We start from the raw sequence: 20,445 nt of genomic DNA, 5'->3' as shown, positions 1-20,445 counted from the left end.
AAATTGCTGGGTACGATAATGAGGCATCTTTCCATTTGTTTATATCGCGGGTGTCTCATTCATTCTGAATTGTAATAGAGATCAGTCGTTGGTAACTATTGGCATAAATAATAATGGAGCGCTCACTGCATGGCTCGTTATGTTGCTGGCTTTTCGGAGATAGAGATAGCTCAGAGGCGAAGTACTGTGTCTTGCTCCGATACGATCTTTCAAAAAACTTGTACACCAAAAATCAGTGCCCCATTCACACGCGTTTTCTGTCGCACATCATTGACGTTGTATTTTTTACTTAGACTTTCTCACGCATGCGCACTGCGGAAGTAACTAGTAGAAAGAGACCGAACTTCACCCCGAGCTATCTCTTTTTCGGAACCCCCACCACCGCAGTGAGCATTCCAGTATTATTATATTTCAGTGTTGGTAACGCTGTGCCATCGATTCTCGTACCACATGTCAACGAAAAATGTAAATCGAGATTCGATTTAGGGATCTTTGCGTCGTAAATTTAATAAACACGTGGTCAAGTGTCAGATTCTATGTTCAGGCTCTAATATCATCGAGACTCCTTTTGCTAACCAATATCTTTGCTATGTCGAAGATTGAAATAAATAACGAGGTAAGTTACGCCCATGTCAGAATACATTGCGTTTCTAACTCATCGCGTTAAAAGCTTTTAAGTTAACATTCGCAAACTACGGAAACCGTGCAAAAAAAAAAGTGTAAAATCTGCTTCTGGGCATACAGAAAATCTGTGTATGATTCTAGATTGTCCACGGCGTTTTTTAAAGTTGCATCAAGTAGACTCGATGAAATTTGTTCAATAAAAAACTTTTCTTTCTCATGCTTAGGTGAGGTTAGATTAACCATTCCAATTCTAATTTTATAGATCGTGCTAATGAGGCACTGCGTGCGACGAGCCCGGCTGCATATCATACGGAAATTGATCAGACAAGCGGGGATGTTGCGTTCGAAGAAGGGAGACGACAAACGGCTGGAGAAGTATAAAAAGAAGGCAGACAAACTGTGCAGCGAAGTTGCTGCGCTTAAAAAATTAGCTGAGGATGAGGTGACTAAATTTGCCATTACGAATAGTCGAAGCATGGGAGAGATACTGTCAGACGAAAAATCTGGGCCAGAAATTTGCGTAATGGTCAGATTAGCGAACAACAAAGTTATCGCCGACAGAGTGGTAAAATTCAAAGAGAAGTTTCCAAATTATGAGGACCAGTTGGGACCAGGAAAACGAAAGCTGTATAAAATGCAACGAAAGGCAGGTAAAACGGTTCAGAAGCATGCTGATAGGCAAGCTGACAGAACCGCTGTGCCAAATTTTGAGCAAAGAGACACGATAAGTCGCAATTCAAACGACAGTGCGGATGATGAAGCCGAGTCTGTGCAAACTGGATTAGAAATAGTCGATCCTTTGCCAGAGAAGACTGAGTGTAACGAGGCTCAACAGGAACCAAACGAAACTGCGGATTCTGATTTTATGGACAAAATTGTAAACAAGGATGAAAAGCAATCGAGGCCAGTTAAACCGAACAGAAATGAACGAAAAGTCAAATCGTCCAAGGAGGATAAATTGCGGGGAATATCTGTAACGAGTAGAGAAGCTACGGTAAAAAGTTTCACCGAATTTTTGGAGGGAAATGACGCGGAAAAAATTTCTCCCATCATTGAAGTTGGAGAACCGGAATTAACGGCGGATAAAATTGTCCTTGAGAAAGAGGTGGATTCATTTTTTGTGAGCGAAAACGGGGAAGATGGGTACCTGAGCGTTGTGGTCCCCAAGTCGAAGGTAATGGAGGGTGAAAATGAAGATGACAACGCGACCGCTGCCGGAGGTCGTAAGTGGAAGAATTTCGGCGGAAACGCGAGAGAGTCGAACGCAGCTAGAAACGGCAGATTCTTCGACAAGATTGACGGAAGCGAGAGGAGAAAACCGGATAGAAGTAGCGGGTTCAAGGCACGCGAAAATCGACCAGATAACGGCGATGCGAGGAAAAGGTCAAGAGTCGATTTTCACGGTGGTGATAATAAGGCGACCGCCGAAGATATGCATCCGTCTTGGGCGGCAAAGAAAAAGCAGCAGGAGATATTAAAGCTCGGTTTCCAAGGGAAGAAAATCGTCTTCGATGATGCTTGATGCGCCCGAATCCAAAATTAGTATTTATTTACGCCGCGTGAATTGGTCATGGATCTTGTACAGAAGCAGCAAAATACAGTTTATCGCGTAAGCACATGTACTCGCATTTTTTCTCGCTTTTTTTTTACTCGCACCCTACTATGCCCAAAAATAACATTGCCTGATGCCATCCACGAATATCTTGAAAGCTACGAAGTCCCCGAGGTCAGACATGCTGAAACTTGTGTAGCTAGTCAATTTTAAGAGCAGGCAATTTTTTAGCGTACATTTGTATTACGTAGCGGGCGAACGTTCCAGTGAAGTTTAAACTTAGTATGCGAATTTTTATATAGTTGTGATGATAAATCCACGGTCTAGACTTACTTGGTTAGCATAACAATAAAATTAGCTGTAACACTGCAACCAATCACTCCTCAATTTTGCTCATATCAAAAATTTACCACTTAATTCTTTCAATAAATGCGATTCCTTGAGGTTGAGCTGCAACAATAAATTGTGTAGTTTTGCGTGAGTGAAGCATAATGCATGTGCAAGGGAATTTACCTCGCTAAATTCTCAGGTTTCGTGTCTTCCAACCAGGTTAAAATGATGACTAAACTATTCTCGCTATATTATTTTGCTTGGTGAGAAATAATACCCGACGACTGTCGAGTGCTTGAAATGATCGCGGAGTTGAAATGAAATTGCAAGCGTGTTACTGTCGACCATATTGATATTGTGTCAGCGTTTTGATATTTTCCAAATATTTTTTTTGCGTTACTATATTATTATTAAAGTAACGTTTAGTCTTCGAATACGAGTATCTTACTTGCTCTACACTGTATTTTTCGATAATTTCAACGATACGTTATTCGATTGATTTGAACGTAATACCTATGCATTATTGCAGGTTTAGGAGCTAACAAACTCCTGTATTATGTATATGCATACCATAAGCACAGATTGCAAAATATGTTGATTACATGGATAGAGTGGAAACGTAAAAAACATTTCAACATTATCATTTATTGTAAAAATTTATGCGAAAATACGACATGTTACTATATAACATTATAATACCGATTATGAATAATAACACATACCTATATAAACCTCATAAGAAATTTTGTCAATTTTTGTTTTGTGTGTTTTCACGTATCAAATTTGTATACTCCAGCAACAACCTGCGTCAGATACGCGTAATAGATAACGTGATTATGTACATAGATAAATAATGTACATATATGTGTATTCAAGTGATATATACATAAACATTAACATATTGACGCTATAAAATCAAGGAAAAATAAATTGTAAATGAAAACCAAAAATGAAACAAGACTAAATAACGGCGATTGTCCGTGATAGAAAAGCAGGGAACGAAAAATGTAATAAAATGTAAGAAGTAAAACGTGGCTGTATGGTTACCCAACCGGGGACCGTTAAATAAAATTAGAAGTAAAAATTCACCGGAAAATTTACTCCACGAAAATCAAATAAAACCTTCTTTCAGGTCTGCTGCAGTTATACGTAGCAGTCTATACGAGTTTACCCAAATGATAAATCATCGGGATTGGTATACATGTGCAACATAAATTTAACGAATTTCGAAAGAAATGAATAATTCTTGCCGGGGGCGGAACCGAACGGAAAGATCAGGGGTCGAGCGCAGCTTTTACGACCGAAGCTGAGGTTTCGGGTGTACCTATTACGCGCTGAAGATCCTCAAAAGGATCTGAATAATGGAAAATGGTTTGTATACATATTGATGGGAGCTGGGATCAGTGTGTTTTATACAAAGTGAAGAAGCCATCGGTCGACGCCACCGTCGAGAAGTGAGCAGCTTGTGTATTTCTGTATATAACACATATACATAAATAAGGGAGTAGGAAATCCTGGCGAAGAACGGTACGTTCAAGAAAGGGTATATTATTTATTCTTCGAAAGAGTCCGCTGCTTCTCGCCGTGTGTAACTAGCTGGGAGTCGACCGGAAGTCCTTTCCTACGTCGGACGAGGTCCATGTACCGCTTCGCTCGGTTACCGCTGTCTGGTTTCTCGCCAAAGTGGAGGTACTCCTCTTCCGTCGACGGCACCCAGTACGGATCTTGCTCGATCACCTGCGACAAGAACTTGCCTGGTTATCCTCTACCTGCCTACGGCCCATTATCCTAAAACGGGGTAACCAGATATCTGGATGTTTGCTTGATCACTCCTCGTTCACAAAAAACAAACAATCGAGAAGGGCAAACATTTATCTCGGAAGGATAATAGCCGGAAATTCGAGCCATCGAACGCGGTCTTGATTAATTTCAGGGATAAATGGAGATCACATGTACAAAGAATTACTTTGCATACTCATTCGGTTGCCGCTGTCAATATTCTAAAACTTCCTCTTGGCATGGCGAGACAACGACACGTTATGCTCGTAGGATTGTCAATAATTATTGCCTGAAGATGATTGGCCGTGGCCGATCGAAACGTCGCAACCATTTAAGCGACTAATAAAAGGATATTCTACCATGACCAACTTCGACGAATCGTTTTTAATACATACATAACCACATCGGTCGCGAATTTCAAACTTCTTACGAATAAAACGGTACGATTCTGATATAGGTAAGGTAACGTGAGGCACGACGTTCCCCCTGAAAAATGTGCCAAACAAGATTAAAAAAAATGATATTTTAGAGATAAGCTGTGAGTGCTTCGGAATGTAAATTTTTTTGGTCATAAATATCCATAGATAATCAATGATTTATTCCATACAGGTGGAATTAAAGGATGCACAATTATTGAAAAGACAAAAAATGTAGAACATTTTTTTAAATCATTTTTTCATAGTGTTCCGGTTTTATTTGTATTTTTATTCGAACATGTGGCAATGCAATGATGAATTTGTTCGAGATAGATCGAAACAACTTGTATCCGGTGCTCAAAAGCCACAAAAAATAATTAGCGGTTTAGGCGATCCGTCGTGCCCCAGGTTACTCTACATACAGTTCGAAAACTGTTGTTGAAATTGTTTGAAGAGATAAAATAATTCTCAGGAGAGTTTTCTTTTTTCAGATTTCAACGAACAAAGTCATAGATCAATTGCATATATGAGTTCTGAAAAGTATAAAATGTAGTTTCGCTTATTGGAAAATTGACGAATGTACCGAGGAGTGATAATGTCGACTGCATGATGAGATTGAAGATCTGTTATCTGTAATTACGCAAGTTTCGTTAATATAATTACGGTAAAAACAAATGTTTACAATGATCCCGAGATGAAAATATTCCGCACGGTTGTGTTACGATGAGCTAGCTAAACGTTTTTATACCGTACCACATGATAGTATGAAAAGTATGTATGAAGCATTTTTATGACTTGTGATTACTATTCTTTTTGAATAAAGTGACTAGTAGTGCATATTCTTTGCAACTTTTGCGATAATTTGATGTTCGTGCAACAACAAAGTCTTCAACTGAAAAAAAGTTGTACTCAAATAAACGATAAGCAATAAATATAGTATCGAGAGTATGGTAACAAGACTAAACGATAACTAAAACCGTACGAAATTCCCTTGAAATTGTAAGAATATTGAAATAGTCATCGTAACGGTATAGCATATTTCGACAAAAATTTCCTACAACACCATATTATGTAACCCATACAGTAGTAACAAAGTAAAATTTTCTTCAACGATGGTGAAATGGACATTTTATTACATCTATTATATATTACATACCTTGCCTACCAAATGCACGAGGTTTATACGTGGGCATTATAGATATACATATACATTATACGCATGGCCAGGGCTACCAGAATCCTCTCCATCCGCCTCTCGCATGCCTACATATTCGTCTGCATGGACAAAACTTTCCCGCGCGCGGTAAGCTCTTGCGTAAGTCGGTAGCACTCTGAATTAGTGAGGCCCCCACCAGGGGCCTTCCACTTCTCACCCCTCCACCTCCGCCGCCGAAACCTCAGCCACCCTCCGGCCGTTTACAGACCAAACTTTCCTTCGTCACGTACATACGCACAGATATAAAACGCGAAGTTTGTGTATACATATATAGGTATAGCGCATCCTCGACCAATCGCGACGGTTAATTTTTCGTTCCTCGTTCGCGTGTGTGTTCCGTTGTGCGTCGCCCCTCCAGTAGAAAATCCGGCGCCTCATCCAGCTCCTCTTCTCTTCTCTTCTCTTTTTTTTCCTCTTCTCTCACCTTCCCGCACCTTGTTGCCCCCGTATAAGATGTATATATGCGTACATGTATATATACGAATACACATCGCTTCCTCTATCCGCTCCCGATCCTTCCTCCAGGTTCTCTGCTTTTTTTTTTCCTCTTTATTTCTGTCTCTCTCCACCCCGCCGCATTTACCCTCGAAATCTTTTTCTTCTCCGTCATCTCCTTTTTCTTCTTCTTCCTCTTCTTCTTCTCTGCCTCTTTTTCGCGTTCTTCTTCTTATTCTTAACCTTTTCTCTGCGCTCGGTCGTATTGAAATTTATAAGATGTGGACACCTGGCCTGCACGGGCTTCGTCGAGTAGGACGGACCCTGCAGGGACGATTTGATATTGACCCGAGCGTAGGCCTCGGTGTTGATCTAACTTCCGACAATATTTTTACAATCGGACTATACACACACACACACATATATGCATATAACGCGGGAGCAGATGGTAGCCAAGCGGTTTTTGTTTCAGCCAGATTTGTTTTCGTGCTTCTCAGCGAGGTGCTCGTTGGCCGCGTCGTTGTTGTTGTGGCTTCGGAGGGATCTTCTCGCCGAGATATCCCTCATACCCTCCTTGTTCGCTTGAGGAGGCATCTTAACACCGTCGTAACCTGTTGCGTATACTGGGTTCAACGCTGTAAGTTCGCCCCCTTCACCGCTTTCGATCGCTTTTCTTCGTCGTTCTTATATATCCTCCGTCCAGACATAACCTCTTTGTACTGCTTCCACGCCCCTCTACCGCCACCCTAGATCTGTATTCTAAAATGCCACTGTTAAATGATATAAGATACACGTCTCGATAGCCGGACCTCTTTCCAACTATCTTATATACATAGATCTATCTATTTACTTCTGTATCTTCCACGTCTCGCCCTCCTTCTTACGGGTATACTTTTTTCTTTACGGAATTCGGGCGGTACGCAGGTATGCGAGGTGGTACACGTATACACACATGTGATTACAGGTATTCGGGGTTAACAGGCGAAGCGGATGAACGATTCAACAGCATTATTCGAGATCAGCTATACTACTATGCTCACAATATCCTTTGTTTACCTTTCGCCACCTGTAAACCATACCTATACGTTTCTTTACGCTCGTTAATGAGTGAAACGATAAGTAAACTATCCTTGCCGCCATGTAATTTGGAAAAAAAATTTAGTTAGATACTTGCGAGCAAGGGGAATGCTTATACAGCTGTAATAAAATTGCAAGCGTATCAACGGCGGCCATGTTAATTTTGTGTCAAAGTTTCACAGCATATTTTATTCCCGAGTTTTTAATGAGTTTTCTGAATTTTAATGGTCACTTCGGTACGACAGATTGGGAAAATATCATTTCAGTGTTGAGAATTCTGCATTTAGAGTAAAATCTACTTGCATGACCGTAGGTGAATACTTTGGAACTCACCTGCTCGATTGTATTTCTAACCTAAGAGCTAACCTCAGTTATTCGTTATAGTCATAAGCATTTCACCCAGATCAAAACGGTAATCCGTCTCTGTGGATCCAGTTACTACAATGAGCTTATATAACTTCACGCAAAGTGTAATTATAAGGAGAATGACACGCGGAGACAATGATACTGTTAATTTATGGTTAATTGAGCAAAGGGTATAAGGTGCAGGTCGAGGAAACGGAGAAGGGGAAAGCCACGCGCTTGTAGAAAATCAGACAATAGAAAAGGGTCTCCGGTGAATCTGGCTGGAACGGGGGTTTATAAAATCAAAGCGGTCGGTGGTTTTTCCATGGATCGCGTGGTAATCTTCCGGTCGTCATAGCAGCGTCGTTCTTCTTTACTAGGTATATAATAGGTATATAGGCATGGTCTTTTTCTCGCCTATACCATGTATCTATACTGGTGCACGGTACACACCTGGACAGATATAATGTTGTTTTCTTTTAATTTTTATACCATTATACCTATATGCTTATTCTGCAACCATGTGGCCATTAAGGCCAATCCAGAGAAGAACTATCCTCCATTGTATATATATATATATATATATATATATATATATATATATGTAATACAGGTAGATGTATTAAGAGTTTCTCATGCAGACCAAATTTCCCGATTTCATCCACCGTCAATTACTTATTTGTTCGTTAGTTTCTTTTTATACGAAATTTCTTCATGTTATTTATTCTTCTTTTTCCTCTTCTATCCTCAGCCACCTGATATTTTATTTATACATCTATTCGTATATTTTGTTAAATTTCCTAGCTTTCACTCGTCGACCAATATTTAACTACATTATTAGATTCCAACATGGCGTCGAAAGGTAGTAGTTGAATCAGTTGACCGTTTCGAGCAAATTACCTGAGTATTTTGGCACGAAAAATTTCGTGAAATTTGATAGGTTTTTCGATTGTCACGTTAATTTGATCTACTCTAAAACGTAGAACGAAAAATGATTGTGGAAAACGACGAAGATCGTTGTGTGATAGATATAGCCGTTGTAGAATACAAGCTTAACCTGTCCTCTGTGATTAATACTGCGGGATGGGTGTTCGATACGGATGCTGGGAACAGTGGCGCGTGATGAACGATGTAAAGAATTACAGAAAATCGCTCTAGGAAGCGCACGTTCCGTATAAAACACGTCTGTATACACGTATATAGTATATATAAATACAGTGCTTTTCAGTCGAGATCGAACAAGTGAATCGTCATTTTCTAATTTTTTTTTTTTACAATTTTCACTCCACCCATTTGCAACGTTTAATACAGTTTATTTGACAAAAATTGTTGTAGAATTCACCTTGAACATGTTCATGGATATTTAAATCTATTTGACGCGGTTTGTGCATTTTTTAGCTTAATATTGTCAATTTGTTGAACTCGAAAACTCATTTTGGAATAAAAAAAAGTTCAGTTCCGACCTGGATAGGAAACTTGTGTTTAAAAATATTTGACGAAGATTCGGCCTGCGGCAATGTTATAATATCCAGCTTGTGTGAACGGAGATAATAAATTTCGCCCGTGAGGAGGTTATAAACTGATACTTTGTGTTCAGTTAAACGAATGTCAGAGCATAGAATACACTGTGCAAGCAGTTGGGCTTTTATTTCGTTTCGTTGAGGTGATGTAGAATAAGAAAAAAAATACCATCAAAAACGGTTTTTACAATCAAATCAAATATGCCTGATTATGAGTTTAAATTCCAAATTATCCGCTGCTAGATGGCGTCTCTGAATAAAAGTGAAACAACAGTGAACAACGAATGGAAGAATAAACAGTTCTGAATAAAATAAGATTACAATATTATAATGGGTTTTAGGTTCGATGCCAGATTCTGAAATCACGTACGGATTCCAGGACCAAAATGTCGGCTAAATCGCGGCGAAAGGCTGGTTCGATTATTTGAAAACTTTTCGACACGTTTACTACGCGGTATTTAAAGTGTAAGATAATGAATCCGTACATAATAAGATATCGATGATTACTTTTTATCGATGAGATGATACAGCGTCGGGAAGGTAAATTGATAGAACTGATTGATTTGAAAATAATCATCAATCGACGTGAAATACGAGGTAAGAGGATGACATTCGCAACAGCGCTATAGGGTACACAGAAAGCGGTAAACACATTAAGAGGAAAAGAGAGAAGTATACGGAGTGAGGGGGACAGGGAGAGGAAGAAGGGAGAGGGAGTAAAAAAGCCGTGGAGGAGCTGCAGGAAACTCGTAGACAAAACACCGATGGACGTTGCTGATGGCCGTGCGTTGCGTCGTGCCCGTGCCGAGGCTCGAGACTCCTCTTCTCGCTTTGGTGCCTCTACACAGGTTTTCTTATTTCCGTCTCCGCTTGGCTTCATTCATTAATCCATTGTTATTTACAAGAAGCCCTCCGCACTGCTAACTACCGCGATTCTTCTCAATTCTCAACGATTCTCATCCATCTTTATATCTGTATATCCCAGTATCGCGGACTTCTCTACGATTCTTCAACATTACAGGTGATGATTTTGTGGTTCAGGAGTTTCCGTTATCCAGCTTGACAATGCGTGGCGTTCAAGTTTCAAGTCACTTTTTCGATCGAGATCTTACATTGTCGAAACTATCATGGAACTTGAAGTTTGCGTGTAATTGTAAGAGCGAGCTTTGATATATCGAACTTGAAAATATTCAAGGCATCTGGAATGCGGCGCAGTGAAAAAATGAATGATTTTTTAATGGGCAGAGCCCGTAGAATGGACTTTTTTGGGTTCCACTTTATGGATTATAAAAGCTTATCTCGCAGTGAGAAAAATTCTGTTTTTCGACGGACTATAAGGTGTCAATCTAATACTGTCTGATGTTCATTTTCCGAATTGACCACAACAATTATTCTATAATATAATTCACGCTGATAAATTTTAACAGCGACATTTAGACAGTGTATTAACAGTGACCGTCAGTCGCATCTTTTGATCCTTAATGCCCCAAGGCATAGCTTTCTTTTTATTCTGAATCGAGTTCGATGAATTCTTGAATTTCAAAGCCGATACAAAGTTAAGGTACCGTCAGATTCTACGATGATGTCATCATTCCAGAATTTCTATGACGACTGGATCGTCGGTTTCCCGGTTCCTCTCCTTCTTTCTTATTCATAGGAATGCTCATTTGTCGGAGTAAGAATGTCAAATTATTTAGTTTATCTGGCGTGGTACATGGAATCCAGACGGAATCCGTTAACCATTTAAATGGAAGAAGAAGAATGTTAGATAACACAATCATCTAGGGTAAACAGGCACACACGTATAGAACCGAGCGAAGATCTGCCTCCTGAGAAATTAATAAGTAAGGCTGTCGCTGGGTCTAATCTCTCCCAGTCTTTCCGTGGAAGATTCGAGGTGGGTATAAATACATAGGGAGCAGGTTATACATGGGCATTTACCTCGCACATGGGCGTTCGTAGAATAACAGACAATTAATTTTTGGGTACCTACAGATGAGAATTAAGTGGGAGGCTCCGGTCGGCAGGTATAAGGCGTATAATGCACCTACTGTACCCTGCACTTCAGGGCCTTCCCCAATTTCCATCCCGGTCGGAATACCTGGAGTTCTGCAGTGGCCGTCGATTCTCCCTGTTCTCGGAGGAGTTATCAGGGCCTCACGGTCACCCGGAGGCGTCTCTTGTGCGATTTCTCACTTCTCGCTGGGTCCCTCCGTTTCTGCGGCATTATTCCACGACTCGGGAGAGAAAGAGGCAGAAGAGCTGAGCACGGAAAGATTGCCGGGTGCGATTAGCCTGTGGCGAAGTGTCGACCGGGCCCCGGACGTGTAAGTTGGGCCCCTCCGGCCAAGTACAGCCGAATAGACACAGGCCATTCAGGGCTCCATTGAGCGAGGCTGGAAGAGGCTTGCGGTATTGTTGACCCGTCACAGGTTGATTGTCTCCATTGTTGCCGGGACAATGGGCCCGCGGGGGCCTGAAACTTACACTTCGATTTGGCTCGAGAGGGCCGGGCCCTGATTTCATTTACCTACATTCCAGCTCCGGGAGAAGTCGACCCGAGAAGGATCCGTTTTCGGTCAGTAGCCATGGCACCTACCGAGTACCAGGGTTCATTCAAACCCCGTCATGCCTCAGTCACGACCCTCGCAGCGATCTCCGAAAACATTCGGGGCCCGCAGAATTTCACCGGAACCATTTCCAGTCCTTGGCTTATTGTTATAAATTGCCTTGCAATTGCGTGCGATTTGTAACATTTCGCGTACAGATCGAGAAATTTCATTCCGTTATTAGGTTACATGTAGCTCACACTGAGACGTTAGTTTTAGTAATTGTGGGTACCGTTAGAACGACGTGTAAATGTTGCAAAAGTTACAAGAAAATATAGTACAAGTTACTATTTAGTGTGATTACAGTTAAAAATACTACAATTTCTAGTAATTGTTGCAACGTTAACCTATTTGCTAATATTACTAAACCATTTCAGTTCTGTGAGGCATTCGCAAAATAACTTTGCAATTTTTTCACCAGCATCAAATTATCTCAACAGGCAAATGTAAATATAGTACGAATGGCTATATTCAGAATAAATAGTGTCGGATTTTAGATTTTTTTTATAGCTACAGAAGTTATTTTCATTGCATCCAGAATCATATTTTTCCCTTTCTATTTTTGTTTGGTATACTTGTTACTACATACCTCCCAATGACTGAAAACCAGCTGCGGACTGGCGAGGCCGGAAGTCTGTGTTCGGAGCTCTCGAGCTAGATGAAAGCTCTCGGGTACGGGTAACGTGGCTAGAACGCGAAACTGACCACCAAAACCTGAGACACTATCCGCAGCCACAACTCTTCCCTGCCTTCGTCCAAAAACTGCGTAAAGCTTGCCTGAATAACACAGAGAAATTAAAATATTACTGGAAAACCTACATAAAATGGTAAAATAATCATCGAGTTCGATTTTAGACAGATATTAAAAAGTTTGTAGAAATAATAATTTTGTTCAGACACAGTAAAGGCTCGACAATTAGCCGCTCGTGCAACCCTGATTAAATTATGGGTAGTAAACAAGCTTTTACCGTGCACCTTGAGATACCATGATTGAGGTTGTATTTTTCCGCAGAAACTGTAATTGAACTTTCTACAATATTTTAGTGTTTCGACAAGTGAATAAATTCGCAAAACAGTAATTTGTCTCAGCAAGGAAATATTTTCGAACTAAACTAGCTGGACACGGACTTTCTAGTTCCGGTATTATAAACCGAGGGCAAGGGAAATGAAGAGGAAAAGTTGGGAGGCCGGAAGCAGCAAATCTCCCGAAAGGAGCAGAAAACATTTCTTCTCTTTATAGGTTATTGTATATGCGTAAACCGGTAAGATTTCACGGTCCGATGAAGAGACAAAGGGCAAACTCATTGTCAGTGAGTTCTGTTCGGGTATTTTTGCTGCGGTGCGGGAGTAATGGAAGCCATCTATGGAAGTATCGAGATTAAGGCTAATAGCTGAGGGACCCGAACGGTCGAGCTCTCTTCACAAAACTGATTGAAACGATACTCCAATTGCGACACGGACAGATTTTTTTTACTATACAGTCATTGAGTTTAAAATTGTGTAGACTCATCTTGCCTATAAATAAAATTTCCTAGCCTATTTATTTTTTTTACGAAAGTCTGATTCGATCGCAGGATAACATGATTTTTTATTCTCGTTTTCGACGGAATGTAAAATTGATTTTTTTAATCTTGCGAATAATTTTTTAATTTAGATCCAGGAAATAAATTTTTGTTTTCAAAATTTCCTTGATAACCATAACACCGTTTATAAATAATTCTATGATTTCAACCGAAATCCATTGATTTACTGCAGCAATAATTTCCTTGATAGATTATAAAATTCTCGGTTACAACAACCACCTCACATCGTCTAAACAAAATTATGTGGCATCAACCAGAACCGCCTTTTTTTTTTTTTTTTTAACTTGTGAAATTTCATATACATAATTCACTGTTTTCGCCCGCCATTTAAAATTTCCCCCATAACAACCTATTATCGTAATCGTAGTTTAGAAAGAATCCTGCGGTATAAATGAAACTTTCGCATCAGTTCTGTTTCGCAAATAAAATATAAAATGCATTAGTATTTTCTTACACACATAGTTTTCTCGGTCGTATAATAAACTCATCAAGTAAATATCGCAGTGATCGTAGAGAAAAAAAAATTCTCCGACATCAAATAAATGTCTTCGAACTAATCCGACAAATTTACTTGCAAGGTTACGAATAAAAATTCACTGACACATTAAAATTCTCGGTTCTACACGTTCGCCTGACAAGCAGAAACTCAGATAAAAATAACACAATTGTCGTCGATGTAATTAAAAATTCTGCGTGATCAAGGAAACCTGCCTGTCATTCACTCAACATTTTTCGAACGAATGACGTTTAATTTAACGTTGTCATTTTTTCAAACTTTCGTGACAATTAATCACCGTTAGATTAACAAGAAAAAAATAAATAAAATAAAATAAACAGAAAAAAATAATCAAACAAACGCCTTTACCATTGCTATTATACTCTGAACAAAACAATAGACCAAAAAATTCGTGATAAAAATATTCGGCCCGTATATTGATCCCTGAATTCCATATACATACATACCAAATCCGCGAAAGTCGGAGACTGAAAAAACCGTACCGTGAGTCCCAAAAATATTGGGACCAAACCTAACGTAACATCGATATACGTATAAGCAGGTATATAATGTGTCCTATACCGTATAAATACAACGGAAAGAGCATCGTATCGTTATAGGAAGGGGGGGGGGGGGGGGTGGGGGGAGGGGGCCCGCTGGAGATCAGCAGACGGCGTTGCAGAGAGCGAGAACGGCTATAGTAAGTACGAGAGGTAGAGAGACAGGCCGCGCGTTCGGGTTTCCGGTCGCGCCCCTGGGGCACCTGCGCGCACCTGCGTCCCCCTGCTGCCGAGGATACGGAGGCCGCGTTGAGGCCCCCCCCTGCCTCCCCACCCCCCACCCGTTGCCTTGCTTCGTACGGCGTAGATATGGTCCAGCGATGGGAGAACCGGCGATTGTTGCCGAAGCAGGCAGCGAGATGACACCAGTTTTTAGGATGTAGTTGTATACCGACGTGGGCGATGGGAAAACGAGAATTTAATCTTGTGTGTATTACACATTTTTGTTTCTTTTGTTTATTTATTTATTTATTTTTTTTTCATTTTTTTTTCTCAATATTTCCAAGAGTCAGCATGATTGGAACAAGCGGGAGACTATTTTTTTTTTTTGTTTTTTACTTATCTTCCCTACTCGGTAACGTGCAAATTTGGGCTATCGATGTTTTTGATGATGAATTTTTAACTTTCTTGATACGGTTGGCCACGGTATGTTTTTTCTTTTTTTTTTACTAGAGTGAAAATAGTGAAGTTTGGAGGACTGAGTGACCGACTGCGCATGCGCGAAATATGCGATTGAATTCCATTGGTCGGTGTGATTGTATCGCGGCAATATTTCCGTCTGCAAGACAGTGGAGCCAACTTGACTCGGAAGGTGGATTGAAATTACATTTTTACGATTACTCGTAGTAGTCAGCGGTCGGTTAACAATAACAGTTTGACAAGCTTTCCGAATCATTACGTCCGCTATTAGAGATCTGCTTAATCTAAAAAAAAGTCCGTCAAACTGAATAAATTCTTTAGGTGGCCAGCTCGCGTGAAAATCACAGATTTCACCGTTTCCTCTCGGTATAAAGTAATTCGGATGAACAAAAAACGTTAAATGAAACACGATTGAGTAACGTTGAATAGAAATGTTCACGTGACTTGTAAAGAATGGAAGGAGTAAAATTTTCGAGGGAATTTGCGAGTGTATTCTAATCACGTGGGAAGTCGAAATCAACGATTAATCATGCAGGCGTAAGGGAAAATAATTTCGAATAATATGTATACATGAATTCAGACAAATGTAGTTTGAAAATTTTTAGGAAACCTGTCATATTCTTGTTTGATTTTAATTCGATCTTTCTGTTTTGCTTTAATGTATTTTAAAACGGATCGTCACACGTGACAGAATAAATGTTGAGTAGGTATAATTTTTCATATTGAGTCAGATGAGTGTAACTTTATTTAGCAACCAAAATAGTTATCGGAACAACATTCTGAACCCAATTTACGTAAACTACAAGCCACTTCTTCAGACATTATAAATGCGATTGCCTTTGGTACTTGATTTGAAAAAATATCTATTTTTTTCCAGAATATATTTCATTGACCATTCGTTCAATCGTAAAAAGAATGATCCGAACGATCATAATCAATTCGGTGATTTTTATCATTAATCAAAATTAAGTTGTCACACCGAGAGAAATTTTTAGTTCCGGTTACCGCTCAGTCCTTAACTATTTTCATTTTTTACCACAATAGAAAAATATAGTTCCAGGTACAAAATGAAAATTAGTTTTCTAGCCGTTACCGGAAAGTCTGGTATGCGTTACTATTCTTTCTCATTACGATCACCGTTGCTATATTTTCTTGCAACTGTTGCGAAAATTTAACGCTCGTGCAACGATAAATTGACGTTAAAGCCTTGTTTAGCTAAGAAAGTAGAGTAAACCTCAGAAACTGATTTCGCGTCGCAATTACCAAAAAAGAATCGACAATAGCGCAAAATGGTTAGGCGTACCTCGTTTTTCGTAATTCCAACAATATTCAAACAGTTTTTTCAACGATACCTGTTTTACTGAATTTTTCTAGTTATCGTAACAAATGAAATTTTCCTCAGTGTACATACTGCAGTTTCGTGCAGATGCGAAGCGTATTTCTGTACCGCGAGCGGAAAGCGAGGACGAGGACCAGGTCGCTAACTACACGATCAAAAGGCGGGGGCGACCCGAGGGGGAAAAGGTGTCAGTTCGTACCTCATCGAAAGCGGTGAGCACTCGGTTGACAGCCCCTGGTTCATTGATGGAGACTCGACTCCATTCACCGCCTTCTCTCCGGCACGCGGTTCGCCCCCGCCATCATCCGCCGCCGGTTATTACAGCTGGAAACGCGTTCGCCGTTCGCTCAAATGAATTATTATAGGATGCGGAAAGTACGGGTGAGCGAGCGGGCTCCGATCGCTTTGATTAGCAGCGGATGCAATTTTTCGTTCTCAATTTTCACATTTTCTCAAGATTTTCAACTCTGCGGATACTTTATTCGCTTATAGATTGCCTGAATTTATCGAATACCATTTGCCAGTCTACTGGGTTAAAGTTTCTAAACGAATATAGAAACGGTTTTATCATGGGGTCCGATCGACACCGGTGCATAATATATTTCATAGAGATTTTTCGGGACTCTGCTCGGACTATTTGAAATTTGGTTTCGAAATATTTTAAAGATCTTGACGGATTTACAAAAAAACTTTACACGGCACTTCGCGATATACTTATACGTCAATGTATGTTGGACTTTATTGCACCGCAAGACTTGAAAGACTTCACGTGGATTTTATATATTATGGGAGCATTATGGGGTTTCCACGTGAAACTTTCCGAATAGCTCGGAGATTTCAATCAAGGTTTCACGGAATTTTAGAGGATTCAAAGAATGTTAGGGAATGTTTGATAAGATTTCACGGAACTTTGTACAACTTCGAGAAATTTCACAAGAATTTAGAAGGCCCTTCGCACGCTGCTTCGGGAGATCTTAATAATAAGAGATTTCGTAATATTTCAATGTACACCATGAGATATTTCAATAGGGATTTCGTAAAACTTCATGTCATTTCACAAGCCAAACTTGAAACTCACTACATCCGGCATACTCGATTTTATATTAAGAATGTATGGGACGTACAGTCAGATCGAAAACGTATCGAAATAAAAACACGTAAGTATTCGGTAAGAACTACGTTATTGTTGTCCAAAATTGAATTCAGTTGGTTTTGTGGTGAATTCATTTCCAAAGAAAAAATGAGTTCATCATCCAATGAAATCGGACCAGTAATATGGATTTCCTGTATTAAGAAGATATTTACAGTCAGATGGCTTTGTTGAGATTTGTTTAATTTTGAATTTATCACGTGTTTCTTCCCATGATTTTTTTCACATCACTGTCCCATAGATCATGAGAATAAAAATTTTGAAATCCTCTACTCTTCTTCACATCCAAATTCCCCCATAGACGCTTCTGGCAAAGCTTCTTTTTTTTTTTTTTTTTTTTCTCTCTTACTCTCCAGACAAGCCACGCCATAAAGAGAAAAATTCAAATAAGAACAAGCTGGTCGGTGACCAGTTGAAGTCAGGAGAAGGCCGCGCAACTTATACCGTGTGCGGTTGAAACCCACGCGATATCCTCTCTCCTCCCCCCCCCCCGCTCTCTCTCTCTCTCTCTCGCTCTCTCTCGTTCTCTCCCTGTGCGATCACCGCGAAACCACATTTGAAAACATACCGCAAACACCATAGTCTCTCCCACTACAGGCTGAGAGTACCACGCGATGTTTCCACAGGCGACAACATCTTCTCGGCTAATTGCACCGGCTAACGAGTTTTCAGAACTGACATAGCTCTGCTGATGCTGATGCTGGGCAGCGAGTATATAATAGAAGATGTGACACGCGTATATAATAGAAGACTTGACACTGATGTATATCTTTTGAAAAATTGATTTTTTGTAGACTCGTTTAACCATGCGCGATGTTGTTATACAGACTTGTTTGAAACACCGCAAGTTTAATTAATTTTGAAAGCAATTTTTCACTGCAGCATGTAAGGGTAACCATTATAAGTGGAATTTGAAATTCCCCGATATTAGCAAAAATTTATTCAAAGACGAAATTCAAGTTTCATTATTGATTATATACTTACTAAACCAGCAAGAATTATAAGGCTTGAATTCTGAAACGTGTCAACGACTTTAGACGTTTCCGGATTCCAGAGATATTCGTGTGTATTATTCTCAACATCATCGTTCGCTTTGTCGAGTAGTCATTGAAAGTTTAGAAATATTCACTATTCGCGTGTACACTAAACGCAAATTCGGAAAGGCGTTGCTGGTTGTATTTCTTTACAACATTTACCTCGCGCGCAACATTTTTTTCCCCAGAATTGATGAAATTTCAGTCATTATATTCACGCTGATGTATGAATTTTAGTTTTTCTAGTGACTCTTAGAATTAAGTTGCAAAGCCAGAATTCAGTCTCAATATAAATCCCTGTAATAAGCAAGGTATGTCAAACCTACACGCGGCGTATTGAGTGTGCTTGCACTGCAGGCACGAGCGGCAAATCCGCAAAAGAAACAGCCTACGTAAAGATCAGTTTTTGCAATCGATATACCTAGATCAAGGAGCTAAGGGAACGCTGGAGCCCGCGGGCGGAATCTGCAAGGTCTCTCTTGCAACTGGACCAATCAGCAAGAGCGCCTGATCGCGACGAATCGCTCTCACCATATGACGATGAAACTCATGCTGCTACGTATTTTCGGTCTAGATTCGTGAATAAGTCTAAATTAGACGCTGTAGCGAGTTTTCCAAATTTCATCATTTTCAATGCGCATTGCGTATGTAACGTTCCGGGATCAATTTTTTTATATGATTCATATGAATTATTCGATTTTTTAGAAACAATAATATAATTAAGTTTCACAATGCCGCCTTTCGTTGGAATGTTTTTCTTCGTTTGAAATTCTGGATAGGCAGAGTAAATACCTTAAATATGCCAACTTCGGCTTATCTTCCGCGCAATCAGCTGCTCGGTGCCGAATTCGACACTGTTTGGTATTGAAAATCAACAGAGAAGGATAAGATCGTCGATGATGTACATGTGTATTTATGCCAAGGTGAAAGTTCGAGCAGAACAACACGTTTTCCGGTGTTATTTTGCATCAACAAACGTGGAACAGTTTTGAGTTTGAAAAGTGGAACTGTCTTGATTTACGTGGTGTAAAAATGTATAGACACGCACTTTTCAATTTTGAACCAAACATTTTTACTAATTCGAAATTTTCATCGATCAAGCTTGATCGTGGATTCAAGTTTTCATTTATTCCGAGTTCTGATAATATAAACGAATATATACATCAGTGAAATATTTGATCCCAAGTTTACCATTTACAGCGTTTTTTGTTGGTTAACCAACTTTCGTTTACTCTACAAGATCCTAGGATTTAGAGCTTTCGATCGATCTTGATATATCAAAATTTCAGCTACACCCGTTTTTCAAGCCCACTAAATAAGTTACTACGAAACTATCCTGACAAATTCCACAAAATTTCATGATTATAATTCCAAGCTTATACACTGGAAGAGTAATGCTGTGCGAACTTCTTTAGACTATAATTTGTTCTCAACCGAACACCATCTGATATTGAATTTCTGTATACACCGCAAAAATTGTTCTACAGTAGATCCTCACTTATCCGACCTTCGGTTGACCAAGGTTCCGCATCATCCGAGCTCGGATGAAACGGGATAATCGGCTATGACCGTGTATCGAATAGTCTTGTATCGCTACTTTGTTTGAACAGGCGTAAACTTGTGAAGGTTTGTTGCTATTTTTTACATTGCGAGCTATAAACGCGACAGTTCTGTTTCCGAAATCAACGAGAGAATATCGTGATGGCTTGAGTTACGTATATTTTCCGTATTATCCGAGGCA

At 39.8% G+C, this 20,445-nt stretch overlaps 2 protein-coding genes across 2 annotated transcripts in view; one reads left to right on the top strand and one right to left on the bottom strand.

The window, feature by feature from the left end:
* The first annotated feature begins 461 nt into the window (after positions 1–461).
* Positions 462–2,246, top strand: LOC124216991 (serum response factor-binding protein 1). Its single transcript, XM_046622191.1, has 2 exons — positions 462–616; positions 887–2,246. The coding sequence occupies exons 1-2, from the start codon at positions 590–592 to the stop codon at positions 2,144–2,146; spliced, it is 1,287 nt and encodes a 428-aa protein (XP_046478147.1). The 5' UTR covers positions 462–589; the 3' UTR covers positions 2,147–2,246.
* Positions 2,247–2,980: 734 nt separating this feature from the next.
* The window catches only part of LOC124216988 (elongation factor-like GTPase 1), a 104,896-nt gene continuing 87,431 nt past the window's right edge, over positions 2,981–20,445 (bottom strand). The window contains exons 4-5 of the mRNA XM_046622180.2: positions 12,493–12,680; positions 2,981–4,243 (exon numbers count right to left, since the gene is read on the bottom strand). Of these exons, the coding sequence (XP_046478136.1) occupies positions 4,055–4,243; positions 12,493–12,680 (377 nt within the window). The 3' untranslated portion in view covers positions 2,981–4,054. The remainder of the gene's footprint in view (positions 4,244–12,492; positions 12,681–20,445) is intronic.

This window comes from Neodiprion pinetum, chromosome 4 (genome assembly GCF_021155775.2).
Source record: "Neodiprion pinetum isolate iyNeoPine1 chromosome 4, iyNeoPine1.2, whole genome shotgun sequence".
NCBI lineage: Eukaryota > Metazoa > Arthropoda > Insecta > Hymenoptera > Diprionidae > Neodiprion > Neodiprion pinetum.
The sequence above is the reverse complement of the archived record's forward strand: the minus strand, read 5'-3'. Positions and strand labels throughout refer to the sequence as shown.